At 39.5% G+C, this 15,652-nt stretch overlaps 1 protein-coding gene across 8 annotated transcripts in view; it reads left to right on the top strand.

The window, feature by feature from the left end:
• Window positions 1-13,464, top strand: part of OSBPL3 (oxysterol binding protein like 3) — a 210,021-nt gene extending 196,557 nt beyond the window's left edge. For 6 of the 8 annotated variants that reach the window (XM_004377467.2, XM_004377465.2, XM_023732341.1 and 3 more), the window contains 5 exons: window positions 559-703; window positions 1,907-2,051; window positions 5,258-5,384; window positions 7,064-7,186; window positions 10,647-13,464. In XM_004377467.2, the coding sequence (XP_004377524.1) occupies window positions 559-703; window positions 1,907-2,051; window positions 5,258-5,384; window positions 7,064-7,186; window positions 10,647-10,743 (637 nt within the window). In that variant the 3' untranslated portion in view covers window positions 10,744-13,464. Of the gene's footprint in view, window positions 1-558; window positions 704-1,906; window positions 2,085-5,257; window positions 5,387-7,063; window positions 7,187-10,646 lie in introns of those variants that run through there. The other 2 variants (XM_004377464.2, XM_023732343.1) reach the window with 2 other exon arrangements.
• The last annotated feature ends 2,188 nt before the right edge of the window (window positions 13,465-15,652 follow it).

Genomic DNA, 15,652 nt, shown 5'->3' with positions numbered 1-15,652 from the left:
ACACACATAAATATATATATGGAAACCCTGGTGGCGTACTGGGTAAGTGCTACGGCTGCTAACCAAAAGGTCAGCAGTTCGAATCCACCAGGCACTCTTTGTAAACTCTATAGGGCAGTTCTGCTCTGTCCTATAGGGTTGCTATGAGTCAGAATTGACTCAACAGCAATGGGTTTGGTATATATATATATGTGTGTGTGTGTGTAAAATTCAGAAAATTCCTGTGCTTTCCCCATTCCCACTTCCCTTTCCTAGCTTAGTGACTTTAGACAAGTCACATACTCGGGCTCTTAGTGTCTTCTCTATAAAGGAGGGAGTGGGTTGTTCCAGGAGGTCACCAGCCGCTCCCTGCCCCCAGGTCCACACATCTGACTGCTGTCCTCTGGCCATGCATGCTTCCTTGGGAAGTAGCAGCACATGGGATGCCCAGCACAGAGTAGGCACTCAGTCAGTGTTGGTTCCCTGAAGGAAGGAATGAGGAATTCATTACACAGCTTATTTTATAAAATAGCAGTGCTCTTGTGGGAATCATTATTTCCCCTTTTTCCTCCTTTTTAGCTTTGGAGATCATTTTGAGTGGAACAAAGTGACCTCCTGCATCCATAACATCTTAAGCGGGCAGAGGTGGATCGAGCACTACGGAGAGATAGTCATCAAGAACCTGAATGACGATTCCTGCCACTGCAAAGTGAATTTTATCAAGGTAACCCAGGTGGCCACCTGAGCTCTGACCTTGGAAGGGCTGTAGCAGAGCAAGGACCTCGGAGCACAGGGCATCTTGGGGAGTTTTTCACCATCACCTTTGTGCCAGCAGGCACACAGTGCCAGGGGCTCCCTGGTCCAGGCACCACCTCTCACCTGGACCACAGCCATGGCCTCCTTCTGGCCTTCCTGCTTCCACCCTTACTCCCATAAGGTCTATCCTTAATGCAGTAGCCAGAGGGATCCTTTTAAAACATTCATCATGTCACATCATTTCTTTGGCCAGAATCCTCCGACAGCTTCCATCTTACTCGGAGTGAAAGCTAGCACCCTCACAGTAGTCACAGGCTCTGCACCGTCTGCTGTCTCCTCCCCATTTTTACCACAGCCTTGGAATGGGAAAGCTGAACCACCAAAATATGCCCTGAAAATGCCACTCAACTTCATTAGTTTCCAAATATGGATTCTGTTTTAGCTGCAAATAGTACTAGACTTTTTGATTTATAGAGAAATGCCTTCGGTTCTTTCATAGAGATTTTTTTAGGACAGGCAGGTAATTGGGAGTTTTGAAAATTTCAACTCTAGGGAGTTAGCGCTCCCTCTGCTGGCTATGGTGAGGTACTGTATAGAACCAGCAAGCCTTCGTTTCAGACTCTGACCAAAACACAATGTAAATATAGGTTACACAAGGTTCCTATGGCTTGGATGAACAAACCTAGTTCTGGGGAAAAATCAAAGAAACTGAAAAATCAAAAACCATTTGATTGGTTTCTGTCTAATTCCTTTAGAGAAGACATTATGAGTTAAATATCTGTTAAATTGCAATCGGAGCCACAATGAGAGCTGGGAACACCCCCTTTAAGGGGCTGTAAAGGCCAACCACACTACTTGGCAGATGTCTAAGAGAGGAACTGAGACTTTCCTGCCTACATTGTTGAAGCCAAAGTAGGCAAAAAAACATGTCTTACATAAATGTTGGTTATTGAGTTACAAACAGCAAATAGAGGATTAACTATAATTTGTATTAAATAACTAAAAGTATGATTTAAAAAAGAGAACCAAGAATTGGCAAAGTATATGCAGTATAGAACTACTCTTATGGCACACAGTCTCTCTCTCCCCCCACCCTTTCTTTTGCTTTTCTTAATATCTAAAATAAGTTGACCACAACGTACTAACCAGACAACTCTTCTGTGAATTCTAGGCAAAATACTGGAGCACTAACTCCCACGAGATTGAAGGCACAGTGTTTGACAAGCGTGGGAAACCCGTGCATCGACTGTTTGGGAAATGGCATGAAAGCATCTACTGCGGTGGCTCCTCCTCGTCCGCTTGTGTCTGGAGAGCAAGTTAGTGTCCAAGTTAATCAGCCCAGCCAAAGGGTAGGTGGGTGGGCGCCACAGGAGGAGCTACAGCTAGGCAGACAGCAGTGTCCACCCAGATCCTTCAGTCTCCACCTGCTTTGAACTATGCTAGAGGCATTGAGCCTTACTGCATTCATCTAATCATATCTTAGACTCATCCTCATGCTTCTCAACAACACCTCCATCTGGCTACTAGGTCCTAGGTTCTTAATTCTGTAATGAAGCCAGTGCTGATCCCTGATCATTCTCTATGAGAATCTTCTAGTCCATGCAGTCATTGAACATCACTCCTGTGCCTGTATTGGACACTAAAAAGGAATGTCATTGAAGTACAAGAAGTTGTTTTAGAGTAGGGACAAAGAGAAAAGTGTTATTGAAAGGGCAGCATGACTTAGGGTTTATAGAAGAGTTAGGGATCCCCCGGGTTCACCAACACCATAGGCCACGCTGATCTCTCTTGTGAGTCCAGAAGGATGTAGAGACTTTGAAGCAGCCGAGAGAAGAAGGGCTAGGGAACCTAAACCTTCATCAACATGTCCCCACATTTATAAGACCTTAGTCCATCTTCCAATCTGATAAATATGTTGTTTCCAAGTAATAGCCATAAAACCATTGTTCTGAGATACATCTGTTAGGATGCTTTAGGCTAATAAAAACAAAAAAGGAAAATCATTCTAATAGTGGCTTAAACCATTAGATTGTGTACTATTAACAATAAGAGGAGGCAGGTGGTCCCGGAGTGACTTAGGCAACGTATCTGTGTCAAGGACACAGACCACTGAGGACACATTCGGCCATTCCCAGTGTGATGGTGATGTTTCCCCTCATGGTTGTGAAATGTCACGATTCAATAATGTATGCCCACATGAGAGTGAATCAAACAGGGAAGAGGGAAGATAAAAGAACTTTCTTCTCTCCTGCCTCTTTTTGCAGGAATGAAATATTTTCCAGAAGCCCCCAGCAAATATGTCTTTACATCTTACTAGCCTGAACTGGATTCAACCCATCCCTGAACCAGTCACTGGCAAGAGGGTGGGCATGGGGAGATTCAGACTGGCCTAGATTCATCCTTTGGGGAAAGCACAATGCTACCTAAGTAGAAACAGTGTCCCACTAGCAAGTTAGAAAGGAACATGGCTGTAGAGTAGGCAACCAGCAATGTTTCTTTCAATGTATACCAACCACATCTTCCATCATCCTCACAGAGGTGGCCGTGAAGCTAGAATGAGTTAGCAGTAGCGGCCTTCTTCCTAGGTTCAGAGACACATGTGAGATTTTACAAGTGAGATACACTGTTATGGATTTAATTGTGTCCCCCACCCAAAATATAAGTTGGAATTCTAACCCCTATACTTGTGGATATAATCTGGTTTGGAAAAAGGGTTTTTGTTATGTTAATTAGATCATGCCCAAGTAGGGTGTGTTCTAAATCTAATCATTTCTGAGTTATCAAAAGAGCGGATTAGACACAGAGACAGTCACACATGGGGAAGACAGAGGTCACATGAGGATCATCTACAAGCGAAGTAACCAAGGAATGCCCAGGACTACCGACAAGGAAGGAATTAACATGGCCGAGACCCTAATTTGGACTTTCAGCCCCCAGAACTGTGAGAAAATAAATTTCTGTTCTTTAAATCCACCCACTTGAGGTATCTTGTTTTATGGCAGCACTAGGTAACCAAGACATACACCCTGTCCTTTGTTTAAACTGTATATTACAGATGAGAACTACCATCTTCTCTGGAGTTTTAAAGTAGTGCCTGGATGAAGGAATGCTGTGTAAGTGGTTGTTATTCTGTTTCATTGACTTTATGTCTATGCATTGGCCATGAGCATTTCTGGCCCATCTTCTAGAAAAACCACTGTCTTCGTGTATTATTTTCCTATGCTGCTGTAACAAATTACCACAAACGTAATGGCTTAAAACAATACTAATGTATTATCTTACAGTTCTGGAGGTCAGAAGCCCTAAACTCAAGATGTTGGCAGGACTGTATTCCTTCTGGAGGCTCTAGGGGAGAATCCATTCTTTTCCCTTTTCTAGCTTCTAGAGGCTACCAGGATTCCTTGGCTCATAGCCTCTTCCTCCATCTTCAAAGCCAATAGAATAGCATCTTCCACTCTGTCTTTCTGACTCAGACCCTCCTGCCTTCCTCTTATAAAGACCCTTGTGATTACATTGGACCCGCCTGAGTAATCCAGGAAACCCTCCCCATCTCAAGATCCTTAACCTAATCACGTTGGCAGAGTCCCTTTTGCCATGTAAGGTAATATATTCACAGGTTCCAGGGATTAGGACGTGGGTGTCTTTGGAAGTCTGTTATTTGGTCTACCGAATCTCACTGTCTGGTAGTTGCTGATGTGGGGGCAGGAATTCATTTTTAAAGGCACAATAGGAAGCTTTTCTATTACATTCATGCTTAAGATGTAAGAAAATCAAGACTAGTTAAAGAAGAACTTATGAATCTTCAAAAAAAAAAAAATGGATCTACAGAAAAGTTCAAAGAAAGCATTTATATTTGTATGTGTGAATAGCGAGAGAGCTATTGTGGATTTTATTTGACTAGATTGAATTTATCCAATATGTAATTATATTATCTTTATATAGAATTCAAGATAGGCAATACTCCTAATGGTTCTGAACTTTAATTTGTAAGATTGGGGTGGGGTGGGGGCAAGAGTTGCTGAAGAGGAGGACAGGAATGGAAGGAGAGAATTCACATTTATTGACCACCCTGCTATGCCTTCAGCACTGTTTTAGGTGCTAGCTAGAATTTTAGGAGACTTTGACACCCCTCAAATGAAAAATAGATTCTCTACAGAGAGATTCTTGTTTGTTGAGGAGAACAGACCCAGAGCTTTTTTAACAAGTTTATTTTAATAAGTTGTTTTTATAGCATAAACAGTATAGTACAAAAATTCACAGCATTGTATAAATTTGATATATGTCCCAGACAAAGGAGGCCTTATCCCTGTAGATAGAAAAAAAATTTCTAGAGAAGAAAATTTATAAGGAAATATTCAACACCTATTTGCTTAGCCAGAATATTTTAATAGAATTAGAACCGTTCAGAGCTGAGATGGGGGGGGGGGGAATTATAGTTGGCCAGAGTTGGAAAAAATGAAGAAATTAAAATGTAAAATAAACAAAATTCAAGGTAGGGATGAATAATTTATTTTTCTTTTAGATCCCATACCTAAAGGCTATGAGCAATATTATGGCTTCACACAGTTTGCACTAGAATTAAACGAAGTGGATCCATTGTCAAAGTCTTTATTACCACCTACTGACACTCGATTTAGACCAGACCAAAGGTAAGGATTTGTTTTAAGGCCTTTCTCTCCAAAAATGTAAACTCTTTACAAAAACTCTTGTTAACAGGCCCCAGGCCACCAGAGGAGTCTGAGAGAGGTAGATGATGTCATCAGGTCTAACTATAGAGAACCTTCAAGTAATGGTGATGGGGAAGAAATGGAGCCCACCCTAGGTCTTTGTGTTGCATGGCCTTTATTCATTGTAGAGCCCCATTTCTGCTGAAATACCAAAAAAGCATTTATTTTTAGTTTTACTGCATAAAATAATGACTTACCTTCTTATCGTCTATTTGAAAGAGTGAGAAGCATCCGTAGTCTCCCCCACCCCCGAATTTGAAGCATTTTGGTACGCCGAGATCTAACTTCTGATCCTAGATTTGCTGCTAACACACTGTGTGACATATGAGGAGTCTTTACATCTTCCTCAGTGTTAGTTTTCTATTTGGTAAAAAAAGAAACAATTTTCTCTCCCCTGCCTACTTTCTAATTAAGACTCAAAAACCAAAGAAGAAAAGATTGATAACATCGGCTTTATTTAAAAAAAAAAAATCATTGTTCAGGGCAAAATAAATAAAAATAGATAACCAAAATCAAAAGACAAATAGCAGGCTGAGAAAATATATTTGCCACTCATACTGTGAATTGGTTCTAGAAATCAAGAAGAATTAGATCAACCCATAGAAAAAAAGACATAGGAAAAAGGACAGACATTTCAGGAAAAAGGAAATACAGATGGCCCTTAAACATATGAAAAAATTTTTAAAACCACATTGATAAACCATTTTTAAACTTACCAGATTGGCAAAAATTTGGCATACTCTGCTCAGGCTGTGGGAGAATCAGACACTTTCATAGCATTGCTGGGGGGAATATAAATTGCTATAACCCCCCATAAAGGGCAGTTTGGTAATATTCAGATTACAAATTCTCATACCCTTTAACCCAGCAATCCCACTTCTAGAAATTTATCCTTCAGATACGCTTACCCATGTGCAAAATAGCAGATATACAAGGCCATTTATCGCAGCATTAATTGTAACATTAAAAATTTAGGAACAAAAAAAATAACATAAAAAATTGGGGAACAACCCAAATGTCTGTCAGCAGAGAATTATTTAAATAAGATACATTCACACAATGGAATATTATGCAGCTATTTAAAAAGATGAAGATGTCTGTGTACTGATATGGAAATCCAAGATATTGTTAAGTCAAAAGTAAAATAAAAAACACAAGGAATAAGCAGTATATATACCATGCTACCATTTATTTTTTAAAAAGGAATGTGTAAAAATCTCTATGAACGTTGGCTTATATGCGGAAAGAATTTAGGAGAATGTACGTGAAACCGATCAGAATGGGTTACCTGAGGTGGGAGGGTGAATGTGGGTAGGATGGAGGGAAAACAAGGGGAATTAGAGACAGGAGTGGAGGAGAAACTTTACCCCAGATTCCTTCTTATAGATAAATAATTTTTGAACCATGTGAATATATCACCAATTGAAAAAGATGATATCTTTCCTAACTACCTTGAAATACTGTTTTAAGGCTTGGGAGAGGGTTCTTATGTATGAGAAAGCGTTTTGAGAATCTAGTGTTAGATGCGTGCAAGTTTAGTAGTAATTTTTATTCTATTTTCTTGGGATTAAAATTCGTTTATTTTTTCCTCAACGCTTCAGGTTTCTAGAAGAAGGGAACTTAGAAGAAGCTGAAATACAAAAGCAGAGGATTGAACAGCTGCAGAGAGAAAGGCGGCGGGTGTTGGAAGAAAATAACTTGGAACACCAACCTCGATTTTTCAGGTGTGTGCGTGGACCATGTGGGTCATTGGCTGATAGGTACTGACCACACTTGATGTTCTAGTGTGAAGAGAGTGAACAGGAGGGTCCCCACCCTGGATGAGAGCGTTCTCAGTATATTTCCTGCTTCAAAGTGGTGAAACCTCTCATCTGTTCTGGGAGCTGAATCTCTAAGGGCATTTGCCTTTGGGCTCGCCCTTCTCGGTGTTCTTCACTGGCAGGCATAGTGTCTTCTTTTTTGGAAGAAGCAAGGAGAGACTGCCTGAACCAGGCCTCCAATTCCCAAGCCAGCTTATTAAATGTGTATCCAGGCTCGGTTACCCATGTAGACATATTGTACACAGTGACAGAGATAATTAACAATCACTCCATTAGTTACCAAAATGGAAATTCCAAATAGTCTAATTCTTGAATTGCAAAAGCTCCATTACACCTTAGCTTGGATTTGAAACTTTACAATTATTTTAAAATAACTTGCCAAGAAGGTCTTGTTAAAAAACAGACTGAAAGATTTAGGAGGTGCATCAGAGATCATCCAACCCTTCGCTTTTTATTTTCACTGATAAGAAAGGAAGGCCCAGGAATGTAGGTGATATATTGAAGGACTCATTGGAATGTTCTGGACTAGGGCCTAGCTCTCCTGACTACGAGGCCAGAGCTCTATACAACTTTAGTTTTTTGTTTGTTCATTTTTTAAAAATCAAAATGAAAGCAGGCACATGTAGAAAAGCAGCAAGCTCCTGCCCTACCCCTTCTATCCCAGTCTTGCTTTCAAGGCAACTGCTGTTCTTTTTAGATTTGGTTTTGTTTTGGTTTAATGGGCAACATCATCAATAACAAAATATGCATTCCAAACAGCAAAACAGTAACAATGAATGTTTTATTCCAAAATATAATACTCTTTTCCATAGCGTTGTTGTGCACTATGTCAAATCCCTTCTGATGGTTTCCACAAACTCAGAATATGAGCAGATTGAAGATCAACTGGCCAGAGTCTCCTCTTAAAACATTTATAATGTTGTTTATACATTAAAAAAATAATATAGACACCTTAAATTCTTTTTTGAGAAAGGCCAGAGATAGATTAACAAACTGATCAATTGATAGGTACATACATATACCCTTAAGCAGGTCAGTTCTTTTTTTTATTTTTTTATTTCATATATCAATTAGTTTCATTTTTAAAAAAGGAAAATCTACATTTATAAAGATGTTCGTTACAGTATTTTTTAGGATCATTAAAAATTGTGAGTAACCAAACTGTCTCAAGGACTAGTTAAGGAGATACATGAACTCAATCTAATGTGAAAGCATCAAAAATGACCTCACAACGTCTTTGGAGCGCTATGGGAAATGAATTAACATTTATATACAAAATATAAAATTTATGCATAGGCTCTGATCCCAACCATATAAAAATTGCAGCTGAGGTGGCCCTGACTCTACTTCCTTTGGATTATAAAATTATCATAGTGTTATTTGAGCAGGAAAATAAAAAAATTGGAGAAAAACCAAGAGTTGTTCAGCAGTAACAGTCCTGCTTGGGACTTGGGGACTTGGATGTTATCATTAACACTTACTGAGTGTTACCACTTACCATTAACACTGAGAAACAGTAAAAACATCACTGGAGATTTCAAGCGGAGTCTGCAGCTTGGGCAGAATAGGGCCTCTTTGCTGTATAGTGAGTTCTCTGGGTGACACAAACGGTTAAGCACTCGAGTACTAACCGAAAAGTTGGTGGTTCAAATCCACCCAGTGGTGCCTTGCAAGAAAGACCTGGCGATCTACTTCTGAAAAGTCACAGCCTTGTAAACCCTATGGAACGCAGTTCTACTCTGTAACACATGGGGTCGCCATGAGTTTGAATCAACTCAATGGCAATTGATTTGGTTTGGATGTATAGAGAAGTGTCTGTTATGCAGATTGGTTCATTTTAAGCAGATCCCTTTATTGAAATAGGTGAAAAAGTGTGATAAAAGTCTATGTTCCTAAGAGTGTGGGAAAACAGACACTTTCCACTGTTGTTGTTAGAAAGTGCTATATTATAAAACTTACATGAAGGCATTTTAGCAATAAAGCTCAAAATTACAAATGCACACACTCTTTGACCCAGCAATTGTACTTAACAGGAATTTTTAATGTAAAAACTATACTCACACACTTAGAAAATAATATATGCTTTGTTAATAATAGTTAAAGGTTGAAAACAACCTAAATGCCCATCAGTAGACTACGTGTTGGCTAGATTGTGTGGCCCATCCATACACTGGAATATCATAGCAACTGTTTAAAAAGAAAATGAAGAATCTCTTCTTTCTGGGGGCACCAAATTTTTCCTCTAAAGGGTCACATAGTAAATATTTTTGGCTTTATAGGCCATAAGGTCTCTGTAGCAATGACTCAGCCCCATCGTTCGGCATGAAAACATCCACAGTGTTTTCAATGGCTGATTGTTATGGCTGTCTTCCAATAAAACATTATTATAAAAATAGGCAGAAGGCTGGATTTGGCCCATTGGCCGTAGTTTGCTGACCCTTGCCTTATTGTACTCATGGGAAAAGATTTCAATATATATTATCATGTGAAAAAATCAAAGGGTAGAACACTGTATGTCCTACCATTGTGTGAAAAATGGGAGAGGGATAGAGTGTGTGTGTACACATGTGCATTAAATTTCTCTGAAAAAACAGAGTTGATAACATCATGGCCTCTGAGGAGAAGAACTGGGAGGCTGGGAGAGAGGAGCAGGAAGAAAACTTTTAACCACATATTGTTTTGTACATTTTAGATTTTGATCTATGTAATATATTATCTATTCAAAGAATAGTGAACCAAAGCTATTCTCTCCAGACTGTTATGGCTTCCAATTCCCTTTTTTATGTTAACTTATCACTTCGTATGGAATGACCTAGTTGATTTGTAGCTGCACAGTCATACCCAAGGTGGTGACTATCATCCCAGCCATGATTTACATACAACAAACTCTTCCCCATTCCACTCTCATGCTTCTGTCCGAAGCACCACTTTTCATAGTCTCTATCTTTGAAAGGAGGCCTGGGTAGTGCAAACGATTACTGCACTCGACTGCTAACTGGAAGGTTGGAGGTTTGAGTCCACCCAGAGGCACGTTGGAAGAAGGGCCTGGTGCTCTACTTCCAAAAAATCAGCCATTGAAAACCCTGTGGGGCACAGTTCTACTATGACACACAAATGGGATCGCCATTTGTCAGAATTGATTCATTGCAACGGTTTTGTTTTTTATGTTTGAAAAGTTAAAGCTAGAAGTAACAAAAATAGTTTCCTGGCTTCCAGTTCCCTCACTGTTCCAATACTGGACTATCAGGGACATTGAACACACGTGAGAATGATGGTCTAGGGGAGGAGGGAATAAAGAGGCGGGAGGAAAAAAGGGAAGGAAAGAGAATATGAGAATATTTTCAAGAAATTGTTTGTTTGACAGGAAATCTGATGATGATTCTTGGGTGAGCAACGGCACCTATTTGGAACTTAGAAAAGATCTTGGTTTTTCCAAACTGGACCATCCTGTCTTGTGGTGAAAAAGGAAAGAAGAAAAAAGATATGTCAGTGTACTTCTCTTGTGTTTGCATTCTGAAGCAGCACCAACCTGTCTATATATTTAAAAGATATTATCTAGAATGATCAACTGTGCTTATCGTTGTATTTAAGTATATATTTTCTTCAGTGGGTTTCTTTACAATTCCAAATGTTATCATGATTGTTTATATGAATGTAGAACACCTTGATATTTCTTTTTATATATGAACTATTTAATAAAAATGAAAGATTGAATGTTAAAGTGTGGGTTAAAAAAGAAGCTTTAACACTAATTTTCCAAAGGTTAGGGAAAATTCAAATGAAAGTTATGCCTTATAGAATTATGTTGGAGGGAAAAAAACAAGAACATCAATCTCTCCCAGGTGCATTAAGAAATCAGAAAAAACCCAGGGTTACTCACCCATGCGTAAGCTACCCAAGTTTAATTTGGTGGCTCAGATATCTTTTTGCCTCAGACAGCTCTTGAATTGCTCATACAGAACAATTCTGCTGGTGCTGGAATCTGAAAATCCTTCTATTTGCATTTTGTGGTTGAGGGATGGTATAGGATTAGTGGAACTTATATTTTTATAGAAAGTGGATATAGCACCTTCTGAAAGAGGAGGCATTTGCGCTCATAGTTTGTTGCCTTATGTGCAAAAGCGTACCCTGTTGCCCCATTAATTCAATGCTGCAATGACATCCCGGAGAGGAGAGTGCTCTTTAGTGAGAGCTGAATCCTTGACAAGTTAAGAAACTATTTCCTGCTTCCTGCCCTACCCTTGCTCTCGCCACTGTTAGGTCACATCTCTGTTGAGTGTGGAGTGTCCCAGTTTACTGTGAAACATACAGTGCATTCCACGAGCAATTTGACTTTCTGAAAGGGTAGTGAAATAACTGATTGTATTAAAGAACTGAAGGTGTTTTTCTTAAATACTGTTTTGGTATTTTCTACCTCTGAATAAGCACCATATTTTAGATCTTGTATGAAAAGTTTGACCATCTGCCTTATAGACTAACATAGAGAATTCATGTTCTTCCTTTGTACTGTTTGTGTTCTGATAAAGCTCTAAGTGTCTCAGTGTCTTCTTACCCTGTCCTACACTTATTCATATCACTCTATTGTGAGTTTTGCAGCAGTCTCAAATAGTAGGGATTAATGCTACTGAAAGGGGAAATTTTGTCTTTTTAAATGTGTTGTTTCAAATTACAATAATATACTTTGTGCACTAGTTGAATTGTGTTATCAGTTCGCTTCCAGACTACATTAAAACCAAAGCCCAATTTTCAAGCCTTCTACTCTCATGTCAGTAACAGTGCTATGGAATATAAAGTATAATGATGTGGTTAGAAGATTTCTCCAGAAAAATTATTTTTAGATATGTAAAGAATCTCAGTGTATGTGTGATGCTGTGAATGAAGAGGAGAATAAATAGCAGAAAAAGAATGCATAATTTTCCAGTGTCGCCCTGGAGAACCAGTCGGACAGTATCACATTTTCAAAATGGAGAGTCATTTAAAGTAGATCAGTAGCCCTTTAGAATCTGCAAGTGACTGGCATCTTAGAACGTTAAATGACTGATTAAGTACAGATTCATTTATTCCATTTTATCTAGACATCAGAAGGAACACAATGTGCGTATCATTTCCATTTCTAAGCAGTTGAATGACACAGTCTCATTCTTTGTCATATTCTTTGTTCTTTTCTTTTAAAGCATCTATCCAAATTCTGCTCGCAGACACGAGGAAGCTGCCTGTAGATTTAAGGGTACTCGAGGGGAAAACAAATATAGTTTTCACGACGTGATGGTAAATGTAGACTTTTAGTAATATTGGCTGTTAAATAGGCCTGCTGCAGAGGCTGGCTCAAAAAAGACAACAACAACAGAACCCACAGCCTGAATGGATATAGCTTTGTCATGCAGTACTTGGAAATTCTTTGTCTCCATGCTATTATTTCAGTTGCGCTAATGCTTTATTTTGGAGTCAGATAACTGGACCAAATATCTCCTCTGTAGTCATTTTAGTTAAGAAGGGGGAGGAGTTGTGCATTAGAATAGGATACAGAACTATATGCAGATCTAAAACCCTGCTAGTCTATATAACATCTATAAAGGGCTTTTCTGACATTTAAACAGCTCGGTGGTATATCCTGCTATTATATTCTTGAAAGTAGCTTGAGGGGGATATGGCTTTTTTTCCCCCCTTCTGTCCCTATTTTCAATAGCACCTTTTCATCTAATTTATATCACAAGGACATTCTCTGTTTTTATGGTGAAGAAAACAGAAACATGGCACTGTTTGGGAAGAACTGAGGTAGAACTTAATTTTCTGGACTTTGAATCTCCCGATTAAATAATGCCAATCACTGCACCATTAGAGAGATACGTGTTTTTACCTCCACTTTATTCCTAATTATTTCTAACCAAATTAATCGTGAACTACAGATATTCTGGGAAAGGGATTTTTTGCAGTCAACAACGTGGCACTTCGGGCGTTCTCTCCAAACTGCAGGAAAGCCATTTAGAAACAAGTCAGCACTCTCCAGTGTAGCAAGTGGGGCAGCCAGCTCCCTCCTAGGCCCCAAAGCAACCTACCGGTTGCTGTCAAGTCAGCTCCAACTCATGGTGGCCTCCTGTGTGTCAGAGTAGAACTGTGCTCCATAGGGTTTTTGTTGGCTGATGTTTTTCAAAAGCAGATCACCAGGCATGTGTTCCAAGGCATCTCTGAGTAGACTTGAACCTCTAACCTTTCCATTAGTAGCCAAGCACATTAACCACTTGTACCACCCAGGGACTCCAAAGCAACTTAAGGCTGGTCACTCTCCTGAGTCAAATGTGTTCTTAGGTCTCAGTGCAGCCTCCCCAGGCAGTTCACCCCAGAACCCAGGCTGATTCTGTACTAACTAAACAGACAGAGTTCATTTTAGGACAACAGTCCAGTTAGCCATCAAGTTCCTAGAATGCCCCACGGCCCCACTGTCTTCATGAGCTTCCTGTGGGACTCTCTGGGGAAGAAAAAATATATATAAAAACTAATTTTTTTTTTAATGTTTACTTCATTTGGACGGCTGCTTTTCTCATATTCTGCTTTGAATTACTTCCAAGAAATCATTTGCTTGGGCTTCAAGGATTCTCCTTCATCTGCATTTGCCAGATTTGTGATGAGTGGTCTTGTTCTGCTATTAAAGATGTCCATCCTAAGAGAAAAATAATAAAGTCTTAGTTTAGCTGTTGAGCTTTGATGTAGGCCTACTACATGTACTACAAGTATATTATGCCTTCCAGCTATCATAGAATTTCCTCAGACCTTTTAGTCATGAGTAGGAGCAATAAGAAGTTGTTCTTACCATCTTAGAATGGATAGTTCCAATGTATCAGCGTAATTTATTTGAATGTCTTTAATTTTGATATTAACATCTCCACAAATCTATTTTTGCTACAAGATGATGGCTATTTTCATGTGCTTCATTTTCCTCGGCATTGTATCAGTCTGTTACTTGGCGTTAATGTTTGTTTTTCTGCATTGGAAATACGTATCACAGAAGTATCTGCAAATGATGGCAGCCTAAAATGCGAACCATTTTTGGAGACTTTGGTTTGGGGGAGTGCAATGATCAGAAGTTGCTAACTGATTTTACTCCTCTATTACCCTCAGAGGCTACTGTCTTTTTTTTAATGGCTATTTGTAAATCTTCCGTTTAACTGTTTGTAAAATGATTTTGGTTTAAATCCCACCTTTACACCCATACTCCTATGCCTCCCAAAAAAGCTCTTACTAACCCCCACCCATGTAGCTAGTTGACTGTGAATAAATAAAATGGGAAAAGGCTACCTTTGTCTTTGTCTTTCCAGGTTAATGGGGATATGTGGCTGCTGAGAGGGGACAGAGCGGGGAGACTCTTGCCTAAATGCTTTCAAGGGAGAAACACACCAACCAAACCAAAACCAAACCCATTGCTGTCGAGTCGATTCTGACTCATAGCAACCCTGTTTAAGACAGAGTAGAAATGCCCCGTAGGGTTTCCAAGGAGTGGCTGATGGATTGGAATTGCTGACTTTTTTAGTTAGCAGCCAGGTTCTTAGCCACTGCACCATCAGGCCACCTAAAGTGATGGGGGTTGAAGATAAGACACTCTGGGACATAAGAAACTTGGAAACCATAGAGGTGCCATATTTTTGGTCCCAGCATTTCCGAAGCACACTGCAAAGGTAGGTCCCCCACCCTCAGAACGGGGCCTGAGGCAGCTGGAGCCCCAGACAGGTCCCCAACTCCTCCATCTACCCCATTATGCTATGGAAATATCATTATTGTTTCTGTGTGTGCTGTAACATGAAAAAGGAAAACACCGACTACTCACACCAGTTTAACGGTCCTTATTCGACTCTGTCATCTAAGGGCGTTATGTGTCGGAACCGACTCAACAACACACAACAGTAACGTGAATGACTGAATCATCTCCTCCCATGCCTAAGTACTGTCCTTGGCAATGCCAGGGATAATTTTAGCCTTCACTAAACTTCCATTTGATTCAAGTGATACGTATGTGATGTTACACAATGTGCTCAGTCACGGAGTTACACACGTAAAGTCACATCTCTGCATCCCTAAAAACACAAAGAGGCAACCAAAAGCAGTGCATAAACCTTGACTGAATCCTGGTGTTAAAAAAAAAAGCTATAAAAGGCATTTTGAGGACAATTAGTGAAATTCGCATATGAACACAGTATGAAATGATTGCTGATTTTCTTAAATGGTAATAGCCTGTTGAACTGAATGGAATCTGCCATCAAAGGATGTTGGAATAATTTTCTGGTATTATTCAAAGTAATGTGTTGTGGACATAAAAAGGAAATCTTAGCATTTTAACATGTCAGCTATCACTGGAATAGGTATAAAGCATTCTGAGGT

This window comes from Trichechus manatus, unplaced genomic scaffold (genome assembly GCF_000243295.1).
Source record: "Trichechus manatus latirostris isolate Lorelei unplaced genomic scaffold, TriManLat1.0 scaffold00050, whole genome shotgun sequence".
In the NCBI taxonomy this organism is placed as follows: Eukaryota; Metazoa; Chordata; class Mammalia; order Sirenia; family Trichechidae; genus Trichechus; species Trichechus manatus.
This window is presented reverse-complemented; position numbering and strand designations above follow the sequence as displayed.